General features: G+C 32.6%; 2 protein-coding genes and 1 long non-coding RNA gene across 9 annotated transcripts in view; 2 read left to right on the forward strand and 1 right to left on the reverse strand.

Annotated features, from left to right (window-relative positions):
- LOC110013104 (uncharacterized) overlaps positions 1-3785 on the reverse strand; it is a 30785-nt gene extending 27000 nt beyond the window's left edge. For 3 of the 5 annotated variants that reach the window (XR_002288247.2, XR_002288248.2, XR_016063649.1), the window contains exons 1-2: positions 3509-3784; positions 2539-2608 (exon numbers count right to left, since the gene is read on the reverse strand). This is a non-coding gene — a long non-coding RNA (uncharacterized LOC110013104). Of the gene's footprint in view, positions 1-2538; positions 2609-3508 lie in introns of all 5 variants that reach the window. The other 2 variants (XR_016063647.1, XR_016063648.1) reach the window with 1 other exon arrangement.
- Positions 3786-8106: 4321 nt separating this feature from the next.
- Positions 8107-9985, forward strand: LOC105176795 (uncharacterized). Its single transcript, XM_011099704.3, has 3 exons — positions 8107-8630; positions 8857-8973; positions 9729-9985. Exons 1-3 carry the CDS (start codon positions 8247-8249, stop codon positions 9804-9806), a joined length of 579 nt encoding a protein of 192 aa, XP_011098006.1. The 5' UTR covers positions 8107-8246; the 3' UTR covers positions 9807-9985.
- Positions 9986-10155: 170 nt separating this feature from the next.
- LOC105177045 (vacuolar iron transporter homolog 2-like) lies at positions 10156-12000 on the forward strand. Of its 3 annotated transcripts, XM_088876924.1 has the most exons (3): positions 10156-10296; positions 11015-11112; positions 11212-12000. In XM_088876924.1, the coding sequence occupies exon 3, from the start codon at positions 11310-11312 to the stop codon at positions 11949-11951; it is 642 nt and encodes a 213-aa protein (XP_088733050.1). In that variant the 5' UTR covers positions 10156-10296; positions 11015-11112; positions 11212-11309; the 3' UTR covers positions 11952-12000. The 3 variants fall into 3 exon arrangements, with proteins under 3 accessions (XP_088733050.1, XP_020554379.1, XP_088733051.1); XM_020698720.2 differs by having other exon boundaries at positions 11015-12000; XM_088876925.1 differs by lacking the exon at positions 11015-11112 and having other exon boundaries at positions 10182-10296.
- Positions 12001-23191: the final 11191 nt, after the last annotated feature.

Here is a 23191-nt window from a genome sequence, read left to right on the forward strand (position 1 = left end):
CTTAAAATTCAAAATCATTACGGGTTTTATCCCCTTCAATTCAACCAAAAACACAAAATCTCACCCAATTAGCTTCAAAGATACCACTACCACAAACTGCCACACAAAATACAAATAGGTTTACCCAATTAGGAAAACCAATTCTTCTTGCCCCTTCCAAACTTACCCAAACCTACAAAAATGTAGCAGGTACTTCTACTGCAATACCAGTTAGTTCTCAATCTAATTCACCAATTTCATCATATATTGAAAAACTGATTTCCATCTTGATTGTGTAATGGAAGACGAATGGATCAATGAACAAACTCAAGATGATCCAGTTCAGATGGTAAATATGGTCCTTGATCAAAATCATAATAGGATTTATGAAGATCCACTTAAAACTCAGCAATTCTATAAGGATATATTCTTCTCTCAAGCAAATTCATTTATATTCAAAATATTCTTCCCAAAGGAGCCCCAACCAACTCCTCACAAATTGGCTACTGAAAAATCTCCATAAATTCCATTCTTTCATTATTCGATTGGGAAAAACGTCCATACGAGCTTAAAAACATCCCTAATAAAAAATATCCATTGATTTCTTATTGGGATTATATTGGAGTGTCTTCTACGCCCAAAGGTTGGAAACGGAATAGGGCTATATTATTTATTGTTGAAGAAGTCAAGTACCTCCGAACCATCGGCTGCGGTAGTGTGGTTTGAGGAATTCCGTAAAATTGAGGACTGAAAATACCCGAGAACAAGACGGTCAAAACAAGGTATAAATTTATGAGGGCTTAATTTATTTCAAAAACATGTTGGGACTAACTTGGAGCATGTAGTGGACTAGGGTTAATTTTTTGCTAGAAGAGTAAAATGGTCATAAATTAGCTGAAGAATCAAATTTATGCAAAATTAAAATTTAATAGACTCGAACTAAAATTGCCAAAGTTAGTTGACCAAAATTAAACTAGGACAAAGTTAATGTGCTAAAATATTCTTTTGCCCGTATATAAAATAACAAATGGACTAAAAAGAACCTTTTAAAGTCTCAAAGGGGTAAAATTATCATAACTCCTGCTAAAATCCAATCGAAGTATCACCCCTGATCATTTTTTGAAAATTGAGGTACTAAAACTGAACTTTTTAAACTTGGGTACCAACACTAAAGAAGCCGTATAGTTTAGGTATCAAAACTAATGTTCTTCCTTATAAGCATTTAAACATCTTTTCAGATGTTTTAAAGAGCTTATCAATTCACGCCAACACCCTCTTAGTCCTTAATTCTACATTTTCTAGAACCCTAATGTTCGAATTGAAGAATTTGAATACTCAGAATGAACTGAATATATTTTTGGTAGGGTTGTAACACCAGCTACCGCAAAATTAGCCCCACTTTGTTAAATCAGGCTCTAACATAGGTTTCTCAATGGGTAGGATATTTTTCTATCCATATTCAAAAAATAACTTTCATACTTATATCCATACCCTACCAAATGGGTAAAAGACCCTACCCTATCCTAAATCTATGAAATTTAATGAATGAGTATAGGTTGGGTCTAATAACCTAAGATACCTATGAGTATGGATAATGACTTAGTACCCTAAAATACCCATAGACATTGGTATAGTCTAGTGCTAGTGCCCAAAAATATTCATTCGTCCATTAATTTAAAATTATTAAATTTGTAAACTTTTATTAAATCAATGGACTAAAATTTATTTAATATTTAAGGACATCATATAGTATATTATCATTTCATTATATTTTTTTTATATTAACTATGTATTAAAATTTTGACCAAATATGCTAGAGATTTTTATATTAATTCCATAATTACTCAAATTAGTTTTATGATCAAATTAAGCAAAACATAACTTAACATTTAGGAAATAAAACAATTCGAACGAAAATTAATTTAGTTAAATTTGAGTAATATATTGAATAAATAAAATTTATTTGAACTCAAATTATTAAAGATTCATCAAATCAAAATTGAATGCAAATGCAAATCCAAATGATGCTTGAGAGATCCAAATGAAAGTTAGATACATCACACTTAATTTCATTTATTTTCATCAATTCATATGTCTTCAATCTTATTTGGAACTTATCTCGATTTCATAATCAATTAATATTACCGGTCTATTATTTGGATAAGTTTAAAATTCTTATTTAAAATTTTATCAATATAGGTCCCTCGTTGCTAAAATCAAGTTCATTATTTAAATTTCACTAATAATCCAATTTGCACCTAATAAAATTTAAGTAATTAGTTTTATTTTATCGACCAACGAGTCATGAAAGTCCACTAATAAGTTAATATAATAAAATACATATATTTGGCTTCAATGTAAATTTAAAATATGAGAACTTTTATTTTTTTTTAAATATATCGCAGAAAAGAAAATTTAATGGGTCTTACCAATCTCTATCCAATTTTCTCAGTATAATTTGGGTAAGACTCTAATGATCTTTTATAAGATAGGCTATGAATAGGGTATAAAAAAATTATCACGGGTATTTATTGAGTCTAAGTCCGAGTAGAGCCATACCCGTAGATTGATGGGCCTACTCCAACGCATTCAAATACGGACTCAAGTAATGGGTATCGATGATATTCACCTGTGGGATAATATGAAAACAATTTTGATAAATCATTCTTACTGAAATTCAATTTGTCAATTAAGTACTGGAATTTCAAGAATTGGGCACATAAATTAAAATCTAACTAAAATTTGGCATTTGAGCCTTACCCAAGCCTCAAATTTTGTAATATTTGCAATTTGGGGGATTTTGTACTTCATGTGCCAATTATTTTAAATTACAACATTTAATTGCTGAATTAAATTTTTAAAGGACTGAAATTACCACCCCTATAGATAAAACTATAATTTATTCTAGGGAAAAGTATTATTTTAGTTCGCTAAATATGCCTAATTTGAATTTTAGTTCGATAATTATGTCTATTTTTGTTTAGGTCCAGTAACTTACAAAATTGCTTACTTTCAGTCCTTTGGCAGATTTTCGGACAATTTTACTCCTATGCAACTTTTGAAATGCAGTTTTAGCCCATATGCACTTATAGGGGTAAAATTCTCCGAAAATCTGTCAGAGGACTAAAAGTAAGCAATTTCAAAATTATTGATCCTAAATAAAATGGGACATAATTATCGAACTAAAATTAAAATTAGGTATACTTAGCGGACTAAAAATAATACTTTCCATTTATTCTATGAATGTCACCAAGATATTTATACGTATGAAGCATTTTTCAGAGAAAAAGAAAAAAAAAAAAAAAAAAGGGCAAATTTTGTCCAATTTTTAGTTGTAAATAACTATTAGGTTTAGCCTACAAAAACAACGGGTCAATAATAATTATGCAGTCATAATTAATTAATATTCATCACAATTTTCTACTTCCAACTTCCAATTCAATTATCTATGTTACGATCTCAATATCATAATGAAAAACATAGATTACTAATACCAAAGAGTTAGACTTCGTTATTGAGCTCAACTTACAGAGAAAGTCGATGACAAGACGCCAACCGCTCGTTCGACCCGTCGGCAGCCGGAGAAGGCGCGACGTAGGGATAGCTAGCCGTACTCCATCCTCACCACGGCCACGAACCCACCGGTATCTGAGTTGGAGTCGCCGAAATTGAAAATTACAGGCCTGCTTCTATTGCATTCATGAGGAAAAAAAACACAAGGAAGACAGTTCACGAAAGAAAGAAAGTTCAGCAATATTAATGGAAGTGAAAAGCGCTTTTCCTGTGTACGCATATTTGCTTTCACAAAGTAAAAGTGAACCAATAATTAACCAGTGCTTTGTTTTATAGATTATTTGAAGAAAAAATACAAGCAATCCTTCGTATCGTAAATTAGCAAATTATTCATATACAAAAAAAATAATAATTTATTACCCTATATTTTTAAAAAATGCAGCAATTTACTTCTTGTGTTTTTCTAAATGAAGGTAAATTCTTCATTTTAAAAAAGAAAAAAATATAAGCAATCCCCTTTTAATATCGCAAATGAGCAAATTATCCCCTTATGAAAAAACAAATGGCGATTTACCTCTCTATATTTTTTAAAATTAATTTACCCCTTTATGATTTTTAAAATAAAGTAATTTACCTCTCTGTATAAGGAGGTAAATTGCTTCATTTTAAAAAGTACAGGGGAGTAAATTGTTATATTTTTTTCATAAAGGGATAATATGCTCATTTTTAATATCACATGGCAGATAAATTGCTATTCACCCTTTTAAAAAATATAGGGGATAAATTACTATTTTTTTTTTTATAATTATTTGAATGTGGTGGAGGAAGAACTGTGAATTTGTTTATCAAGTTGTTTTACTTCTGGTATTACCGGTAGATGTGCTTTATTTATTAATTAAACACATAAAAAAAGATGGAAATATTGATTTAAGAGGGTGTTTAATTGGCTGTGTTTATTTCAAACATTTTGTAAGATTAAGATGTTTAAAAGTTTAAAAACATTGATTTTTATTCTAAAAATAAGCGTTTAAAGTGTTTGGATAGATAAAATATCAAGGGCTATAAAATTTTATGGCGTTAGACATAATAAGCTCTTCATATTGAATGGAAAAAACATCCGACTATTAAAATCCGAAACCATAAAAATAGATATCAGTAATTTATGTCGAGACACCCTGAGATCAGGTCAAAGTAATTGCACAAATACCTCCTATCTTTTATAAATTTACAGTACCCTCTAAGTGATGTTATTATAGTATTTTTCAAGGAGTGTTTGCGGAAATTTTGCCTTTAAATAGGGAGTGTTATTGTAGTCACTAAGATAACTAGAGATCTTATAGACTTTTATAAAATCCTTACCAAATAATTTATAAATTTCAAACATCTTATAATAATATGTTTTCAAAAACACCCTCTAAATAAACATTAGAAGGTATATATTAGGGATAATTACACTCTCCTCTTCTGAGATTTGGTGTAATCACACGTAGATTTTCTGTGGTTTGGGAAATTACATCTAATACTTCTGAAGTTTGTTTTCGTTCAACAAATAAGTCCCTCCGTTAGTCAAAATTTACCGAATTTGTTGATGTTAACAAATAAATTGAAAAAAAAAATCTATATCTACCTCCGATTGACTTAATTAATTAATAACAAGTCAAATAAGTATTTTTATGACTAAGATACCCCCGTACGTCGTCATACGTTAATGCATGTGATGAATTATATCTTCACCGTCATAAGGACAATTCGTTTGGAAAAAAGTATTTGACCTGCAATAAGTCAGTAATAAATCAATCGATGGTAAATATCAAGTTTTATTCAATCTCTTTTGTTAATATTAGTAAATTTGATTAGTTTTGACTAAATGAGATTTTTATTTGTTAGATGAAACAAATATCAAGAGTACTAAATATAATTTTTCAAATCATAAAAAATAATTTTTAATTACATCAAATCTTTGAGTGGAGAAAAATATAATTATCCCTATATATTAATATGTGCGCTTTATATATAATGCACGTTGAAGTGCGTGAATGGGTGAAAATGTTTCATCTCTCTGTCGGGTGGCGCATTCACTAGTTTTAGCATTATTGTACGACATCAATAATTCATTCTAATTTCTCCCTATCAATGATGAAATGACCAAAAGATTAAAAGTAACATGGACCCCATGTCATGTACGAGAAAGCCTTTAATTTTTTTTTAGAAAAAAAAAAAAAAGAAACAATCCTCTTGTGATATCGCAAATAAGTAAATTATCCTTTTATGAAAAAATAAATAGTGATTTACCTCCATATATTTTTTAAAATACAATAATTTATTCCCCTATGATTTTTGAAATGAAGCAATTTATCTCCCTAAAGGTAAATTGCTTCATTTTAAAAAGTATAGGAGGGTAAATTGCTATATTTTTTTCATAGTGTGGTAATGTGCTCATTTTCAATATCACATGAAGGTAAATTGCTATGCAAGAGAAAGCCTTTAATTTTCTTTTAGAAAAAGAAATGTATAAGATTTTAAACTAAAAACTAAAAGAGAAAGTCTCCATTCTCACTTTCTCACTTTATCGCTTTCTCTTTACTTCATAATAATATATAGATAATTACATTTGTATCTATGACATGTGCTCTGTTTATACGAATTATATCTGTTTTTTTTTTAATAATTACATAAATTATTCACGATTCAAAAAATTGGAGTAGTTTGTGTAATGATGTTGATACTTTTATAGAGCATATGTATAATTTTATAAAAAGTATGGATGACTTGTGTAAATTATGACGACGTTTTTGATCGATATTGTGTAATTATCAAAAAGACGGGAATGGTTTTGTGTAAATAGACCATAATTTAGAGGTGTAAATTTAATTATTTTTTATATACTAGTTGTTGTTGCATACGGTACCATGAAATATAAAAAATATCAATGTTAGATGAAGAGAAATTATTAAAATATGTGAGAATGAAAACAACTGCGAGAATTTATTAAAAATATGAAACTGTGTGAGTAAAAAACAGAGAATCATGGAGTAGCGGGTTAAGAGAAAAAAAAATATAACTATATAATTATTAAAAAAATATTATAATTACTATTTTAGTCAATTATTTTTTTTAATGAAAAAAATAAATTAAAGGATAATTGAGGTATTAAAAATATATACGATAAAACAGTGTTCTTTTATAATAGTATTGATAATGAATCGTTCACGTGGCAACAGTGGTTTTGAATTTTATATTTGATATAACGGTTTTATTTCTTACGTTATCTACAAAGCATGTTGAAAATTAAATACAGTTTATTATGAATATTAAATTCATTTTAATTTTTTTCTTTCTTGTTCATCTTTTGTTTTTATAGGGTGAATAGCAATTTATCCCCCTATGATATTGAAAATGACCACATTATGCCCCTATGAAAAAATATAGCAATTTATCCCCTGTACTTTTTAAAATAAAGCAATTTACCTCCCAGTAAATTGCTTCATTTTAAAAATCATAAAAGATAAATTATTATATTTTAAAAAATACAAAAAAATAAATCACTATTTATTTTTTCATAATCACAAGGGGTTGCTTGCATTTTTCACGTTTTTATAATATGGTGCTATATGAATTTCATAATAAGCTTCGATGATGAGGAAAACTTGTGGGATTTGCCTTATTTTGAATTTTGGCATCTAGTAAGCATTTATAACTAGCTATATTCGGAGTTTATAATGTTATAATTTAATTCATCGATCCCAAAAATAAAAGAAAACTCATAAGGTAAAGTTTCAGGATAAGAAAGATGGATTGTAAATCTTTTTAATATTGAAAAATGTTGTATACTTTGAAAATGCAATTATATAGTTATCTTTTAATTTAACGTAAAACAATGTATCGAACTGTGGGTGCGAAGAGAAGCCCAATAGAAAATATAACTAAAAGAAACAAGAAGTTTAACGCTACAACCCAAGATAATAGAACAAAGAGCCGGCGCAAGAGGTATAGCTGGTAAAAACTTAAGAAGATGTGCATCATTACCCTATCCTTTAAGCTAAGCACCCAATTGTTGGACTTCAGAAAACACCTCCTGCTGATCTTGTCCGGAGCAAAATGAGGAAGATGGAGGAAACTATGATGAGCAAAACTTTGTCTAAGGACGGAACAAAAACAAAAACGGTACTTGAAATCATAAGAAATAAATAGGCGTTCCAGCTAACAGAGCCATAGTTTCCTCACCTTAGAACGAAAGAAATTCAAAATGGAACTCAAGAGAGTCATGTTCTTACCAAAAACACATTCAAATGCTGTCAGTAAACTTGAATGCAAATTTATGAGGATTCTGGACATAATGGACATTTTCCTTCAAAGACCTATGAGAAAAGTTGGCAGTTTAAAAGCAGAACAGCAGAAGACTCGAATTGATATCCTGCCAATTTACTTTAATAAACAAGGCCTAAAAGTATATTGATCTTATTGGAGTCCCACTTCCTACTATACCTTGTTAGATTCATTTTTTTTACATCAAATTTGATTGACATAAATGAATTATAAAATAAAATAATAATTTTTTAAAATTATAATTAATTTTTCCCGATCCAAACACTATTGGTATTATAATTTTCGAGAAAAGCATTGAAAATTGGAGCTCAAGATTATTGTGGGTGAATCTGAACCATGAAGTACTCATAGCCATACCCCGAATCATTTCCGCCAAATGGAAAAAATCTAAAAACAATTTTCTCTGTCTCTCCTCAACGCAGACTGCCATGGCCGCATTAGCTTCTACTCTTGCACCTGTCCGTATGTCAACAACAGTATTCAATCCATGGCGACAAAGTTCCTCACCTCTTTCTCGGCTGCTGCTCAAGGCAATAAGGGCTTATCCCAGCAGCCAGAATTTCAAGTCATTTTGCCCGCGGAAGCTGAGAGTGGTTGCTGCGACTGAGGGCTCTGCTACAAATCGAAGCAAGTCTAAACAAGATGATGATGATGATAATGGCGAAGACCCTTCAGTTCCTTCATGGGCTAGGCCCGGTTCTGATGAGCTTCCACCATGGGCCCGTCAGGACGCCCAGAAAGATTCTTCCTCTGGCTTTGAGGTTCCGTTCTTTGTTTACTTGCTTGCATCTGCTATCACTGCCATAGCCGCGGTAATGGATTTTTCTGCAGCAATTATTGTCTTTGTTATTTATAATTTCTTTTGAGGTTTTGTGGTTTTTTTCTTTTGTTTAATTTTTTTTGCAATGAATTTAGTTATGGTGCAGTTATTTTCTTGGGTGATTCTCTGAAGTTATTCTGGGCCAATTGCTGGAATTTTGAGCTAACTATGTGTTGAGAGGTTACTGAATTTTTCAAGGGTTTTGATTGTTTATGCAGATTGGTTCTATCTTTGAGTATGTGAATCAAAGGCCTGTTTTTGGAGTTTTGAACTCAGATAGTGTGTTTTATGCTCCGTTGCTCGGGTTCTTTGCATTCACCGGCATCCCTTCTTCTGTAAGTTGTTTCTTTCTCATTGTTGTTTTTCTTTACCTCTCCTTTATTGGCTAGTTATATATGATAGATGATATGAGATAATACACTTGATGGTGATGATGATCTAGTAGTAATTGGGGTCTTGATTTTCCAACTTAAGAGATTCTAAGCTTATCGTTGTTATTTGTCTCGTGTAATTCATCAAGTTCTCATCTTGGATGAGCCTCTCTTTAAAATGCAAAGCGGATGTTCTTGCACGTATCCCAGCGATCACTTGTTCTGATTCTACATATTGATCATTTTGGACTAAAAGAAAACTTTGGGGTGCATTATTTACATTGTGTCAAATTTCTTCACTCTCAATAGTTATAAGTTTATAGGACATATGAAAGAGAATGGAAAGAAAAGTGAAAGTTGAAAAATTAGTTTTTCTCACTTGTGTTAACATAAAGGTTAGGATGAAAATTCTCATTCATAGTCCAGCATTAGGAGAAAATGAGACAAATCACTGTCTAGCCTGGTTATGCATGTGAACATATTCGCCTTATGTTTAGCTTGGAAACAAAAAAGATTATGATTCTCCATTGTGTTCTTCCATACATGATCCAATTTATGAACGGAAGTTTCTGAAAACTAGCTTGTTAGTGGTGCTTTAATACCAAATGTTTTGATATTTGATAACCTCCGTCAGGTTCTCTAGTTGTATGCTATTGGACAATGAGACAATTAACTGCTGTATTTAACTCGTATTTTCACTTGCTTTTGTCCAAACCCAGGCTTTTCTTTGGTTCAAATCCGTGCAAGTTGCTAATAAAGAGGCTGAGGAACAAGATCGGAGGGATGGATATCTCTAGGGTCCTCCTTCTTTCTAGTATGCTTTGCGTCCATAGTACATAGTCAAGTCAATGCAGCCAAAGTAGTTCTCCTACATGCCATTTTTGTCGTGCTGACATGGTTATATAAGTGCTTCATTGTAAATTACAATCCAACTTCTCTTTTTAATTCCTTAATTCATATTGAGGACTTCCCATAAGCTTCAGCCTCAAGAACTGATGAAAAGAGAATGATCTGCAATTGTCCCCATGACACTGTAATGCTTGGTTACCACTGTAATTCCAGTTTCACTCAATAGTTTGGGGTACAAAATCTCCGGGAGATTCTTGGCACTAATAGTGGAACTTTCTGGAGGATGCAACAATCGAGCATATTACTATGTCGATTTTATCTCTCATTTCATCCATTTGAGAGTATCAATTAATGTGATTGCCCGTCTATCCGCCCATTCTATTGTTATGAATTCAATTCAGTCATACTGTCAAGTTATGCAGAAAATATGAAAAGAAGGTAATTGCAAAGCACAAGATTACGTGGTTTGACTCCTATGTTCATTGTTGCTCAATATCGATTTTTGCTTGGACAACTTTTTGTGAGATTACGATAAAATGTTGCGTTGTAACTTAACACTTGAGATTGGAGTTGGGTTCACAGTTGTTGGGCCTGATTGGGGCAGGTTCCAGACTCCAACATGTATTACAGTCTAATGTATTCACATATTAGCAGGATAAAGTGTTCTTTCATGAAGCATCGAGGATGTATTGCAAATTGCCATCAGTGATCCATTCTATAGTTCTTTGTTTCTATTCGTAGATGCCTTTTCTGGGATCTTTTATGCTTGTGTTTGTTCTAAAGGCAGAAGCATCTAGTTTTCTGCAACAGAACACAGGGGAAAGTATTGTTGGCGAATTGTTTCTGCTTTTTGTCCCATACTGTAGGTGAACTTTAGCAAAATACATGAAATAGTGGCGTCTTTTTGTATGATTTCTTTGTGTGAAGTCGACTTGCTTGGTTTCCAACGTTTTTGGTGCCTCGCAGCATTAGTCTAATTAACCAAACGACACAGCCGCATATCGGAAGCCCCGTAAACTGGATTAATCTCCCATCAACATTGGTTACCTATCTGATTGAGGAACAGGAATCTTTATGTTGCTATTTTTGTTCAAGATTTTCCTCTCATTTTTCTCCTTACCCGAATCTTCATTGATACATTTTGACTTTTCTGTAGTCTATGTCCATCGACGCCACCTATGAAGAATCTTGGTAGCTCCTAAGATGCTGATCAATGTCAATATCCTCTCTAATTATATATTGCTTCCACGAGCAGTGAGCGTGTCTTCCATTGAAATCCACACTTCCTTATATTCTCAGATTTTATGACTACTTCTACTCAATCTCGTGCTGAAATCGAGCTCTCTGTTGCAGACTGTGAGGATGAAAGGGTTAACCTGATACAACGGGCTCAGTGGCTGAGAGCTGCCATTCTTGGAGCGAACGATGGGTTGGTTTCCACTACATCCCTGATGCTTGGGGTCGGGGCTGCTAAAGAGGATCAGTGGCTCATGATTGTCTCCGGCCTAGCCGGAGCTCTTGCCGGTGCCTGCAGCATGGCTGCTGGAGAATTTGTCTCCGTCTCTGCTCAGAGAGACATCGAACAGACAACCATCGACAAATGCAATCCGAGATCTCAGATTTCCAACAAGCAGCCTCAAGGAGCCACACTGGCTGACAGTGACTCTGCCATCAACGGTTATGTTGAGTCATCACAGCCCAAATTCGAGCAGATTTTCTCTCCACATCAGTCGCCTTTCATGAAAGTCATAGCACAAGATAGACAGGGCTCGAGGCCGGATAATAACATGGAAGCAACGCTGCCGAATCCATACAAAGCTGCAGGAGCATCTGGGCTATCGTTTCTATGTGGATCGCTCATTCCCCTACTGTCCGCAATGGCGTTTTCTGTGAAGAAACTCAGAGTTGTGGGTATAGTAGTTGTGGCCTCTATAGCACTGGCCGTATTCGGGGCAATGGGAGCCCGTTTCGGTGGTTCACCAGTCAGGGTATCTGTCGTTCGAGTTCTGGTTGGAGGGTGGTTTGCAATGGCTGTAACATATGGCTTGCTCAAGCCTTTTGATAGGGATCACAAGGGTCTTGAGGCTCATTAGATTGTGAAAAAATGCAGTGTTCATGAAAGTTTGAGAGTGATTCATTTCATCGTCCATGCAATTATATATACACGTTTCCACTATTTCTACACAAACCTATTTAGAGGAAAATCTTCTATCACATTTTCATGTCGAACAATAACATTACATTTATTTTAATGGGATTATCAGAGCTCAAAAAATAAGTACAAGTACACACTCAAGTTTTCGAGTTTTAAATTTCTGATTGGATCATTTACTACAATTAGAAGGGTTCTACATATATATTTTTCAAGGTAACATTCGACTTCTTTGATTTCAAAGTCAAATTTTATAATAATTTGGAAATTTCATCCATGAAAATAGGAGAAAGAATCAAAGTCAAATTTTATAATAATTTGGAATTTTCATCCAGAAAAATAGGAGAAATTGCGTGTGTTATCCAAGAATAGTCTTTCAAGTGCGTGGACAACAAATTAAGAGGAAGAATCAGGGCGCTAATCTTAGTTACTTGAAGGCTTTATCTCAAAATTATAATTTTCCTTCATAAGTTATGTATAATTTGTCCATATTATTTTTCTTATCTTGTAACATCTTTTCCAAATCATGAAATTTGTAAATTAGCGTATGGAGTTATACTAATTCAAAAAATTATAAAAAAAATCATGAAATTAGTGAATTTTTTATCAAATATTTTTTTCGAGATATTAGGTATGTTTAATAAAAAAAAAAATTTGTCATTTATTGTAATTTTGCATTAATCTGAGCTTAAATCATAGTCAGATCTACAGTTTGTACGGCCTAACATCAAGGGCTTCTAATGCAGGTTTATGGGTCGGATCATACTAACTTGCCTTAGATTTGTGCTAAAGGAGATGAATTTTCATTTTGTTTGGACGTTTAACTTTTTGTTAAAATGTAAAATAGAACCCAATTGAAATTTTGATATACGATATCGAGTTTCACATTATTATGGTTGGAATCTTTTATCATACTTGACATTAATATATTATTGATATGTACCCATTTAAAATTAAAAATATAATTAAGTGATGCTAAGAAGAAATTAAAGGTAGTCAATTCACTTTTTGTATGGATTTTTGGAAATCTTTGTGGATATTTTGGTAAATTTGCATGCTTATTTGTTGTTCTTAATGCTTTGGAGATATTTTGGCCATTTTGCATATTAATTTACATTTTGACCCTCTAGATGGTGTTACAGTCCTTTTACTTGTTAATACATACTTTAGGCTTTTTAGATATTTACATGAGTTTTTTTAATTGCTCCATACCGGATTTTTGTTAAATCCACAAGATGAAAGATTTTCAAGAAAAATTCTAAGTTCAATGGAGACTGACCCTGCTAAATGAAGGTTAGTACTCCGATACTTGAGTCAGTAACAGTTTTACTAAAAAAGAGTAAATGGAACTTGAATTAAAGTAAAAATAATGGTGTAGAGAAGTGATAAAGTGTATATGTTCATGTTGAGTGCAAAACATAGGTTCAAAATGGTCTAAAATTGAGAGATAAATGAGGAGAAGAAGTGAAAGTTTGAGAATGAGGAATGATGTTACCAAATGACTGTACAAAACCTCTATTTATAGGCATGTCGTTTGAAAGCCCTTTGAGTCAACTAATTAACCAAATAAACCGTGTAGGATTTGGACTTGATTTGACTGAAATACATCAAGTTGACTGAGTTTTGCCATGTCTGTCTAAAAATGCGGGAATCCATTACTCATCATAGCTTATTTTCCATCAATCTACTAGGCCCACTTGAAGATATTTTAGGATGATATTTCCTGATGTGCTTGCAAGCTATATAACGTGTTCGTTCAGCTATATGAAGACGCATCCGACTGGAATGAGTTTGTTTCTTAGGCTTGCCGGTTCAGTAAAGTAGGAGGCAAGTCTATGGGTTTTTCTTTCCTGCTGATAGGCCAGTTTGGCTCATAACTAGTTGGGTTATTGTCCCTTGCTTATGGGTTCTATCCACGTATTTTAAGGGGCATCATCACTCCCCCCTACTCCAGGAGTGCCAACCATAAAGTTGGACTGTTGAGTAGGTAAGATAGTTTGCAAAAATAAGAGAAAAAAACAAAAAAGGAGAAAGAATTTTTCATTTCCTATTCGTGTTGTTAGCCGGGCGAATCATGTAGTGCTAGCTGGACTTGTTTTATTTCACCTCTATGAGGATAGCCAATTCTTTTCTTTTGATACCACCATCAAAGAGTGGAAGCACCATTATTTCTTCATATCGTCTCCCACTCTCTAGCGTTTTCCTATTATATGGGTTTATGTTGCCCCTTAACTTCCTAGGTATTTAGTCTGCAATCGCCCTGCTCCTTTCAAGCTTCTACTAGATTGCTTAAATGCCTTTCAATACGATCCTCGCTAGTTAGTTCATCCAACCCTTCATTTCCGTTATGTTCTGAGTCTTAAAGAGGTCGTCCTGTGGTATAATGCTTAGTATGTTTTGTTTATTCGCATTTGATCCTGCAAGTTTTTAGTTACTGTATGTAATGTGTAGGTATACTTGTATTTTTCATTTGGAGTCAACATGTTCAACCACTTGCTGCAGGACAAAGCTCTAAGAGAGGGAAAGTTCCTTGAAGCAGGTTCTTATACCAAACGCCCATTGGCGAAAAGTCTGCCTTCTACCCCAGCTAGTTCAGCTTCCATTGGGGATCTGAAGGGAAAATGCCAAGCTGATCCTCTCCCTATGCCCTCCAAGTGAGCTAAGGGATCAACAATTCTTCTAGCTCCCCTAGCTCTCAAGCTTGCTGCGCGAGTTGAAACACCTCCCTGCTACGGTTAAAGTGAAGAAGGAAAAATTGAGCAGCATGAAGAGGGTGAAAATAGCCGAGCTGCTGATTTCTTAAAGGGGAACTTTTTCCTCTAAATAAGGCTTTTGTGAATACTATGCCTCGTCCCCAAGCCATAACTTTGCTAGCTTCACACATTAGTAAGGTAAACGATATTTAATTTGTGAGAGTAAAATAACATATATTTGACCTGCTTGGTAGATAGCTTTGCTAGATAGGGGATTGTCAACTGGCTAGAGCAAAGTGGGCCAACTACGGAGGAGGCTCAACAGAAACTGGAGGAGCTGGAGAAGAATGCACAGGAAAAGGAGTGTACATACGAGGCGAGCCTAGCCCATCTGAGATATGAGACCAATAGCCTCCATCAGCACCTAGAGCACTAAAGAGGGGAAGAAGGTGCAAGAGAAGATGTGGTCCAGCAGGCTTGCAGATTTCAAGAAATCTTTGGAGTTCCAACGCCTGTTATTAGATAGTGTTTTGAAATATTATTATCATGGTACGGGACTTGCGCTTCCAAATTTGCTAATGCGGGCTATCCTCCTCTTACTGAAGGATAAGCAAACAGATTGGCTCAGGAATGGGCGAGCGGAAGTGCGGGTAAAATAAAAAGAAGCGACAAAATACGCATAATCAAAATTATTTCTACGACCAATAAAAGGATTTACCCTTTGTTTTCTCGGGCGTTCAATGTAGAATGTGAAGGCACCGCAAAGTGCGAGTGGATCGGCCAGGGAACATGCAAGCAAAAGCGGTAATATAAAAGTACGTAAATTAAGAACGAAACATAATAAAACCACAATTTCAATGGGTGTCACCTTTAAGTTCACCTTTCAGCTAGACTTGGGCTAGTGTCAAATACTTTTATTAATTAAATATAAAAAAACTAATAATTCTTGACAACCCTTGATTAAGAAAGCCCATCACCATGGGTGGTCGTCTAGCAATAGTCCATGGCACTAGAGATTGGGTGATATCCATGTGAACTTTTAGGCTACTGAGTCCATACAGGTACGGTTCGTTTACCGTCTCCCGACCTTAGTCTAGGGCATGAAAGTGGGTGTCGGTTCCCATCCTGTACTAGGCGTCTATGCATCATACTTGAGATCGCGTTACGCCAAATTGCTCGATATAGGAACCTAGTTTTCCTATTCAACTAAGAACTGTGGCCACAGGTTTATAGAGTGTTAACGCATCTCACAGTGCATAGAAGATACCTCTGTCACGTTTTGACAGGGGATGGATCCTCTTCTTGGAACTCACCATCCTCGCTACATACTTTGACCGCACTAGACAAGGCCTATGATGACCATGTCTAAGGCATGATCACTTCTCTCACAAATCTAAGATACAGTTATCACATGCACGTGAGTGTCGTGATTCCTCAAGTTTGAGAACTACTCCCGTACTGTTGGAGCTGGGGACTCAAATTATAACGACCAAGCCTCCAAGGCTTCCATATTATGATCCCCGCGAGTCTATTCACTCGATTCGACACCTAGCCAATCGATCCAGTAAGATCGCATAGACGTCCCACGTCTGTCGCTGATGAAATACGAAACTCATCAAATGAATGCGACTCTTAGTGCAAGCCTCATTAGGACTCTCGATGCCCAATCTCGAGGTCCTCGACTTGGAACATTTCAGATCCAACCCTTGGCAATTGATTTCATGACCGCCATCTAATGTGCAGTGCAACTGTTGCACGGTTAAGTTGTCTGTGGGCATCTGTTGTGACGTCCAAGCAATGATTGACGTAATTTGATAAGCATAATAGATATATGTGTCGAAGATGAATACTTACCATATCCATCAGGTCAGCATTGCTTAAATAAAGATTGCTTGAATGGTTCTCAAAACTGCCAATCTAATTGACTTTTGGTTACCTATTCCAACAATCTCCCACCTAACCTTAAAGTTAATTACTCATGTTTTTAGATTAATCTGATTCTAAGCAATCTGCGATACTGGCTAGGTCTTATGGGTCTTTTCGTTTCTATCAATTTCCTGCGGTCTAACCGCATATTACATCTTCCTATCATCACTCAAAGTAACTGATAGTGTTGTTTTTTGGTCCTAATCGTTTTCCAATATAACTTTAATATTTTCATTCATTCAATTTATCATGATAAGGTTCCTGTGGTATTCCACTTGGAACCTTTCTTTTGTTACCACACTATCATAAATATCGAATGTACGTTGGTTTTAAGATTAAATATTATTCATATGATCCTGTAAGCTACTATCGCTATGGCCATCCAGAATCAACTCTCTATTAATGTGTGTGAAGGGAACTTCTTCAATCCTTATTCAGGTACTAAAGATAGCCCCTCAACAGTTGTTTGTTGCCTCTTCGATGCACACTCAATATCCGTTGTTATGCTCAAAAAGAACAGCTTTGATAACGGCTTTGTCATCCCAAAACCACAAAATATTAAAAAAAAGAATCATGACGTCAACCACCTATTTCCATTCCTTTAGAGTGCAAGAACCCTTCTAATTTTTAATAGGATTTGAAACCACAGTTCAATCCGCCCCAAATCCCACCTTTCCTTATAGTGGATCAGGGATGTGATTTTGTCAAAAACTACAGCGGCATGTCATTAATCATCTTCTGTCAGGTTTGTTTCGGTATTTTAATTCAAAGAAGGGGCAAAGATGGGAGACCTCATGAATTAATGACAAAATGAGGACATAAAACATAATCAGCATCAATTGGGTCACGCCACAGTCAGGTGCTATGACGGGCCGCACCACTTTGTTAGAGACTCGGCAGAAACGGAGTAAACGTAATATTGGACCAACTTGTTTGGGATATCGGAGGCTATAGCACACCTGCCCTAAAGAATTTTATTCTAAAACGATTTGTTTGCTAAACCGAATAAATCGTTTTTGTGTATCTTTCATTAGCAAAAGTGTCTTTCTGGCAGACAGAAATTAAGCTCTAAGGTTTGAAATCTCCGAAGTTTAGCACTTTATACAGTTCTTTTATACAAAAAGTGCCTTTTGAATTAAGGGTTTGGGAATTAGTTCTTTTAATGTTTTCTAGAAGCAATCACGACTTTAATCCATATATAGTTAACATCTTTAACTTTTTCACACTTAGAAATCAAAACAAAGTCATTAGTAAAACGAACACATGACTCAGGTGGGGAGCCATAATTAGGGTTTCAAGTAAACCCTAGTCAACTCCACGAGTGCAGCCATTCAATCCACGAACCCTATTTTTCATTTTAAATATTATTATATTTTTTATTTTATTAATATCATGTATCTAATTTGTTTAAATAAAATAAATGATGTTTCATGGTATTAATTTGAGATATATAAATTCAATCCATTTTCATACATGTTTTCATATACTCGAATTTAGGCTCGTATATACGTAACAAAAGAATAAAAAAAAGAATTACTTTTATACTGTAAATTATTACAACTTAAAATTTTTTGTAAATCGATACTTTTTATCACAATCAAATAAAATCGATACAAAAGTGTAAGTTTTGACCACAGTTAATTAAAACTTGTCATGGTTTTAGCTATGGCCAAAACATCTATTATTAGTCATAGCTACTTACTGCTATTTTAGCCTCGCTTGTAACAACGGCTTTAATAATCGTTCTGCAGCTTTAATTACTTAATATTTTGCTGCATTTTTTCAATTTAAATTGTTTTTCAATTTTCTATATGTAGTTACTATTTTTATTATTATTTTTTGAAGGTGAAGAAGAGTTTGAACTCCCTAAAAAAATAAAAAAGATAAAATTAGCTACAAGGAGTACCAAATGACAATTTTGATATTGCCACAATTATAGATATATATATCTAGCGGCAAGAAATTTTATTTTACTTTAATAATAATTCATAATTTTAATAGTGACTATTATTATATAAAAGTTGTTATTAATTAAAATTATTGACAAGCATAAAGTTGTCGTTAAAATCAATTAGTTAAATATATAAAATGACGACCTAGTAAGAATAAGTAATAGTGTTACTAGAGGATGATGTCATGACTAAATTGTTACTATACATATGTTTTATTATGTATAGTGACAACTCTATATATAATTTTTTTTATTAATAATTATAAAATAATAAAATTTAAATTATCAAGTTTAATATATATTTTTATGTGATAATTTTAAAATTATCACTAAATACTTTATCAATTTGTCGCGGTGACCTGATTAAGCATGCTCGAAAAAAGGAGCATAAGATGATTTCTCCAATCTGCATGTCTGTTTAGCTGACCTGAGTGAGCCATTGAACTCGAGGTTTATGTATTTATGGATAATTCTCTTTTTAAAAAATTTAGTGTAATTATACGTAAATTTTATTTAATTTAAAAAATTATATTTAGTACTCCTGAGGTTTGTTTCTGTATAATAAATAAGTTTCTCATTAGTTAATATTTATCAAAATTCTTGATATTAAAAAAAATCATAAAAGATATTCATATTTACCCCCTATTGATTTATTACTGATTTATTGAATGTCAAATAATTTCTTTTATGGTCAAATTATCCTTATACATCTTCACATGTTAATGCATATTTGAATAATATTTTTACCACTGTAAAGGTAGTTTAGTGAGGAAATATTTTTTTTGATTTTCACTATAAAAGAAAATGCGGGATTTGGGACGAATAACGCAACTGTTCCAAAAATCATTCCTAATTGGAACGGTCATTGGAATTCTTGAGGAGCGAAATCAATTCGCTGACATTTGGATCCTATTAAATTCCATCATCTATTTTTAGAACGGCCAAATCATTACTAGAACTATTTCAAATTTAATGTTACAAGTTGTGTTTCTACGGTCGTGCCAACTTTGGAATCATAACATATTGTAATGCATTTTGGAGAGGTTGCAGAAACATTGGAACGGCCCACCAATTGCACATAGTTACCGTTCCAAAATGAGGTCCAACATCCGTTGAAAGATAGACAATTCAAAAAATTATTTTGAAGATGAGGTACAATTTGAGATGGTTTAAGTACTTATAAAAACTTGTATTACAGTTCCTAAATATAGTATTTGTGGGAAATTATATGTTTCAAGAACCGACTCAAAGTGAGTTACAATTCCGCACGGTCTTGATGGATAGAAAATGTGGTATTACAATAACCGTTCCAAGGACATTACAACTTTTTGCCGTTCGTACCGTGTTCTAGGACCCATTCCTAAATGTTTGTAATGGCTAATTTTTGGAATTCCGAACTCCAGCCCAGTGCCTGTTCCAAATTTTCCTATATATATGTTACTTTTGTTTTATTTAGCCTCACTTATAAAATTTTGTATATTTTTCGATGTTAAATATAATTTACCCTCCTATGTTAATGGAAAAGTGCAAAAAAAAACCCTGTGGAAAAAAAAAAGTGCAATTTACCTCCTTATGATTTATAAATTGATGCAATATTCATGCCTCCGGAGGGGGTAAATTGCATCATGTTCAATATCTCATAAATTAATGCAATTTACCTCCCTCGAGAGGGGGTAAATTGCATCATTTTCAATATCTCAAGGAGGTAAATTGTAATTTATTTTTTCATAGCGGCTTTTTTGCACTTTTTCATTAACATAGGCAGATAAATGGTATTTAACTCATTTTTTCACTTGGACGATTCCGTTCCACCACAAACAGTTCCAATCTGTACGTTACATTGGTGAAATTTTAATTTGAAACGGTAAGCTTTCAATTTGACCGCTTCAATCCCTTCTCCACTCCTGCCCAAAAAGAGGAGGGAAAATCATATTTTGTAACGATTTTCTAAATTTGACCGTTATAAGATGAGTTCCAACATAATCATTTGGTGCCTCTTGCAAAAAAAGGCAGGAAAAACAAAAGTTAGAACGGTTATATTTTTAAATAATCGTTCCTAATTATATTTTAATATTATTTTATTTTAAAAGTAATTAATTAACATATCCTTTTAAATCTGACCGCAAATTCCACGAGCGCATGAATGCGGTGGTGCGAGGACCCCCCGTCCCAATTGAGGACGATATGAACGTTGCTGATTATGAGAGTTTAGATGAGATTTTATTTTTATATTTTGAAATTGAATAATTTTTATTTTAATATAATTTTGTTGCTAATTATTCATGTTTTTCATAATGTTTATTGCATTTCATCATTTAATATTTATTCAATTATTTAAACTCATACATATAATTAAATTTAATAATTTGTTTTAAATTTTAAATTATTATTTAAAATTATATAATTAAAAAAAATTAAGAACAATTTTAGTAATTGCAAACAAAATGTTACAAATTTAAAAAATAACACCGTTCCAAAAATCATTGCAAAAATATTTCTAAATAGGAATAAATGTTTCTACATATATTCCAACTCATACTAATGCATACACCATTATGTGTTCCAAGAAATACTCCTAAAACAGTTAGAAGAGAGAGTTCCAAAAGAATAATAAATCGTGCCTAATAGTATTCCAAAATATGCGCACAATACAATTCTAATGATCGTTCCTAATTATATCACTATCTTAAATAACAACATTTTCAAATTTCAGCCGAGCGTATTCCAAAAATCCTTCCAAAATTATTACAAATTTATTTATACAATCGTTCCAAAACTTATCTAATGTATTCCAATCAATCAAATCAAAATTTCATATTCAAATACACTATTAGGAACGATCAAGAACAATGTGGTATAATACCAGTTCCACATTAGGAACGGTCCTACACAAACCGTTCCTAATTTTTAGGGAACGATGTCTATAACGACGGAAAGAACGTTCCAATATCCATTTCAAATTGATTTTTTCAATTTCCAACCATTCCAAAAGGCAAAAAAACCATTCCTAGATTCGTCCCAAATTTCGTATTTTTTGTAGTGTTCAATAAGTTAGTAATAAGTCAATCAAGAGTAAATACCAAATTTCTTACAACTTTTTTGTTAATATGAACAAATTCAATGAATTTCGACTGACGTACGAGTCTATTTGTAAGATGGAAGCAAACCTCAAATATATTAAAAGTAATTTTTCAAATCGCAAAAGGACTTATGCATAATTACCAAACCTCAAAGAATGGGAGTATAATTATCCCTTTATTTATTTATTTTTGATCGAACTTGATCGATGCATTTATAGGCCATCTAGAGCTAGCGACTCGGCTTGTGAACTTTTTCTATTTTTAGTTATTTTTACATATTAATAAACTACAACATAATTATTAATAGTAACGACAGATTAGTGTTCGTGATCAATAACAATGTCTATTATAGCGATAATGAGCAACTTAAATTTCATAATAGTTTTATATAACAATAAACAAATAAATAATTTAAAATAATCATGATAATAATATAATTCATAAAGTAAAATATATAAACATGCTTTATCAGTTTATTGATAAAAATATATCAAAATACTATTTTTATTTTCTAATTTATACTTTTAAATTAATTAAATTAAAAATCAACTTAAGTCAAAAGTAATAAACAATTTCCACAATTTATTTACAAAATTATATGTATTTAATTATTTTTTCAAACACTGCAACTTTATTTTTTTTTTCGATTTTAACTTTTGTGTTTTTATGCCAATGATTGCCATAAATTATTTTGATTTGCTTTACATGATGGAATTAACGCGGCTTCAACATCTTTTTTGTTGTGAATCCAACTTTTTGTTCTTTACCTACCAAATCCAAAATATTATATAATTTCATAAAAATAATTAGTGCAATTTACATTTGCACCTATGAGGTTAGGCAAAATCACACAACCGCCTCCTATTTTTTATAAAATTACAACTACACCCCATAAAATTATAGTTATCATTACATCTACACTTCCTATTTAAAAGAAAAGTTTACACAAACACCCTCAGGCACGTAGCAGTAATTTTGTAAAATACAGGTGGGTTTTTATGTAATTTGGTCTAATATAAGAGGGTGCCAACATAATTTATCAAAATAATAAATGCATTATTATGGGATTTTATTAAATAACTAATTAATACATACCCTTAATTACCGCTCCTAATTTTCTTATTTTCATTTTTATTTGTTGTTCCCTATAACACAAAAAGGAAAAGAAAAATGAAAAATTATATATATCCACGCACTGCAAAGTACAAACCCTATCATAGTGTTTGGATCTGTATTTTGAGGGTTTTGTTCTGTGTTTTGGAGATAGAGAAAGAAAAATAAGGATAAGTAAGTGTGTATTGAAAATAGATGATATGTTTGCATTTGTATTTTGAGGTAATTTAAAATATTTTAAAATAAATGGTGTAGGTTTGATGTTGGAATTTGGGGATAAAAATCACTGTTTATTGTCAAATCATATCTCTTTAATATATATTAATGAGCATAACATATCTCTTTTTTTTTTCACGAAAAAAAAGCAAAAATTTTAAAGTTATATGATTATTAAGTGACAATAATTTTTATCTTATTG

This window comes from Sesamum indicum, linkage group LG13, assembly GCF_026168435.1.
Source record: "Sesamum indicum cultivar Baizhima isolate 11 linkage group LG13, ASM2616843v1, whole genome shotgun sequence".
NCBI lineage: Eukaryota > Viridiplantae > Streptophyta > Magnoliopsida > Lamiales > Pedaliaceae > Sesamum > Sesamum indicum.

What these genes read in the sequence shown, in the direction of transcription:
- LOC105177045 (XM_020698720.2), top strand. Translation starts at nt 11,163, where the DNA reads ATGACTACTTCTACTCAATCTCGTGCTGAAATCGAGCTCTCTGTTGCA.
- LOC105176795 (XM_011099704.3), top strand. Translation starts at nt 8,247, where the DNA reads ATGGCCGCATTAGCTTCTACTCTTGCACCTGTCCGTATGTCAACAACA. An exon ending in CTATCACTGCCATAGCCGCG is followed by an intron (nt 8,631 to 8,856) that starts GTAATGGATTTT and finishes TTGTTTATGCAG; the next exon opens with ATTGGTTCTATCTTTGAGTA. An exon ending in TCACCGGCATCCCTTCTTCT is followed by an intron (nt 8,974 to 9,728) that starts GTAAGTTGTTTC and finishes GTCCAAACCCAG; the next exon opens with GCTTTTCTTTGGTTCAAATC.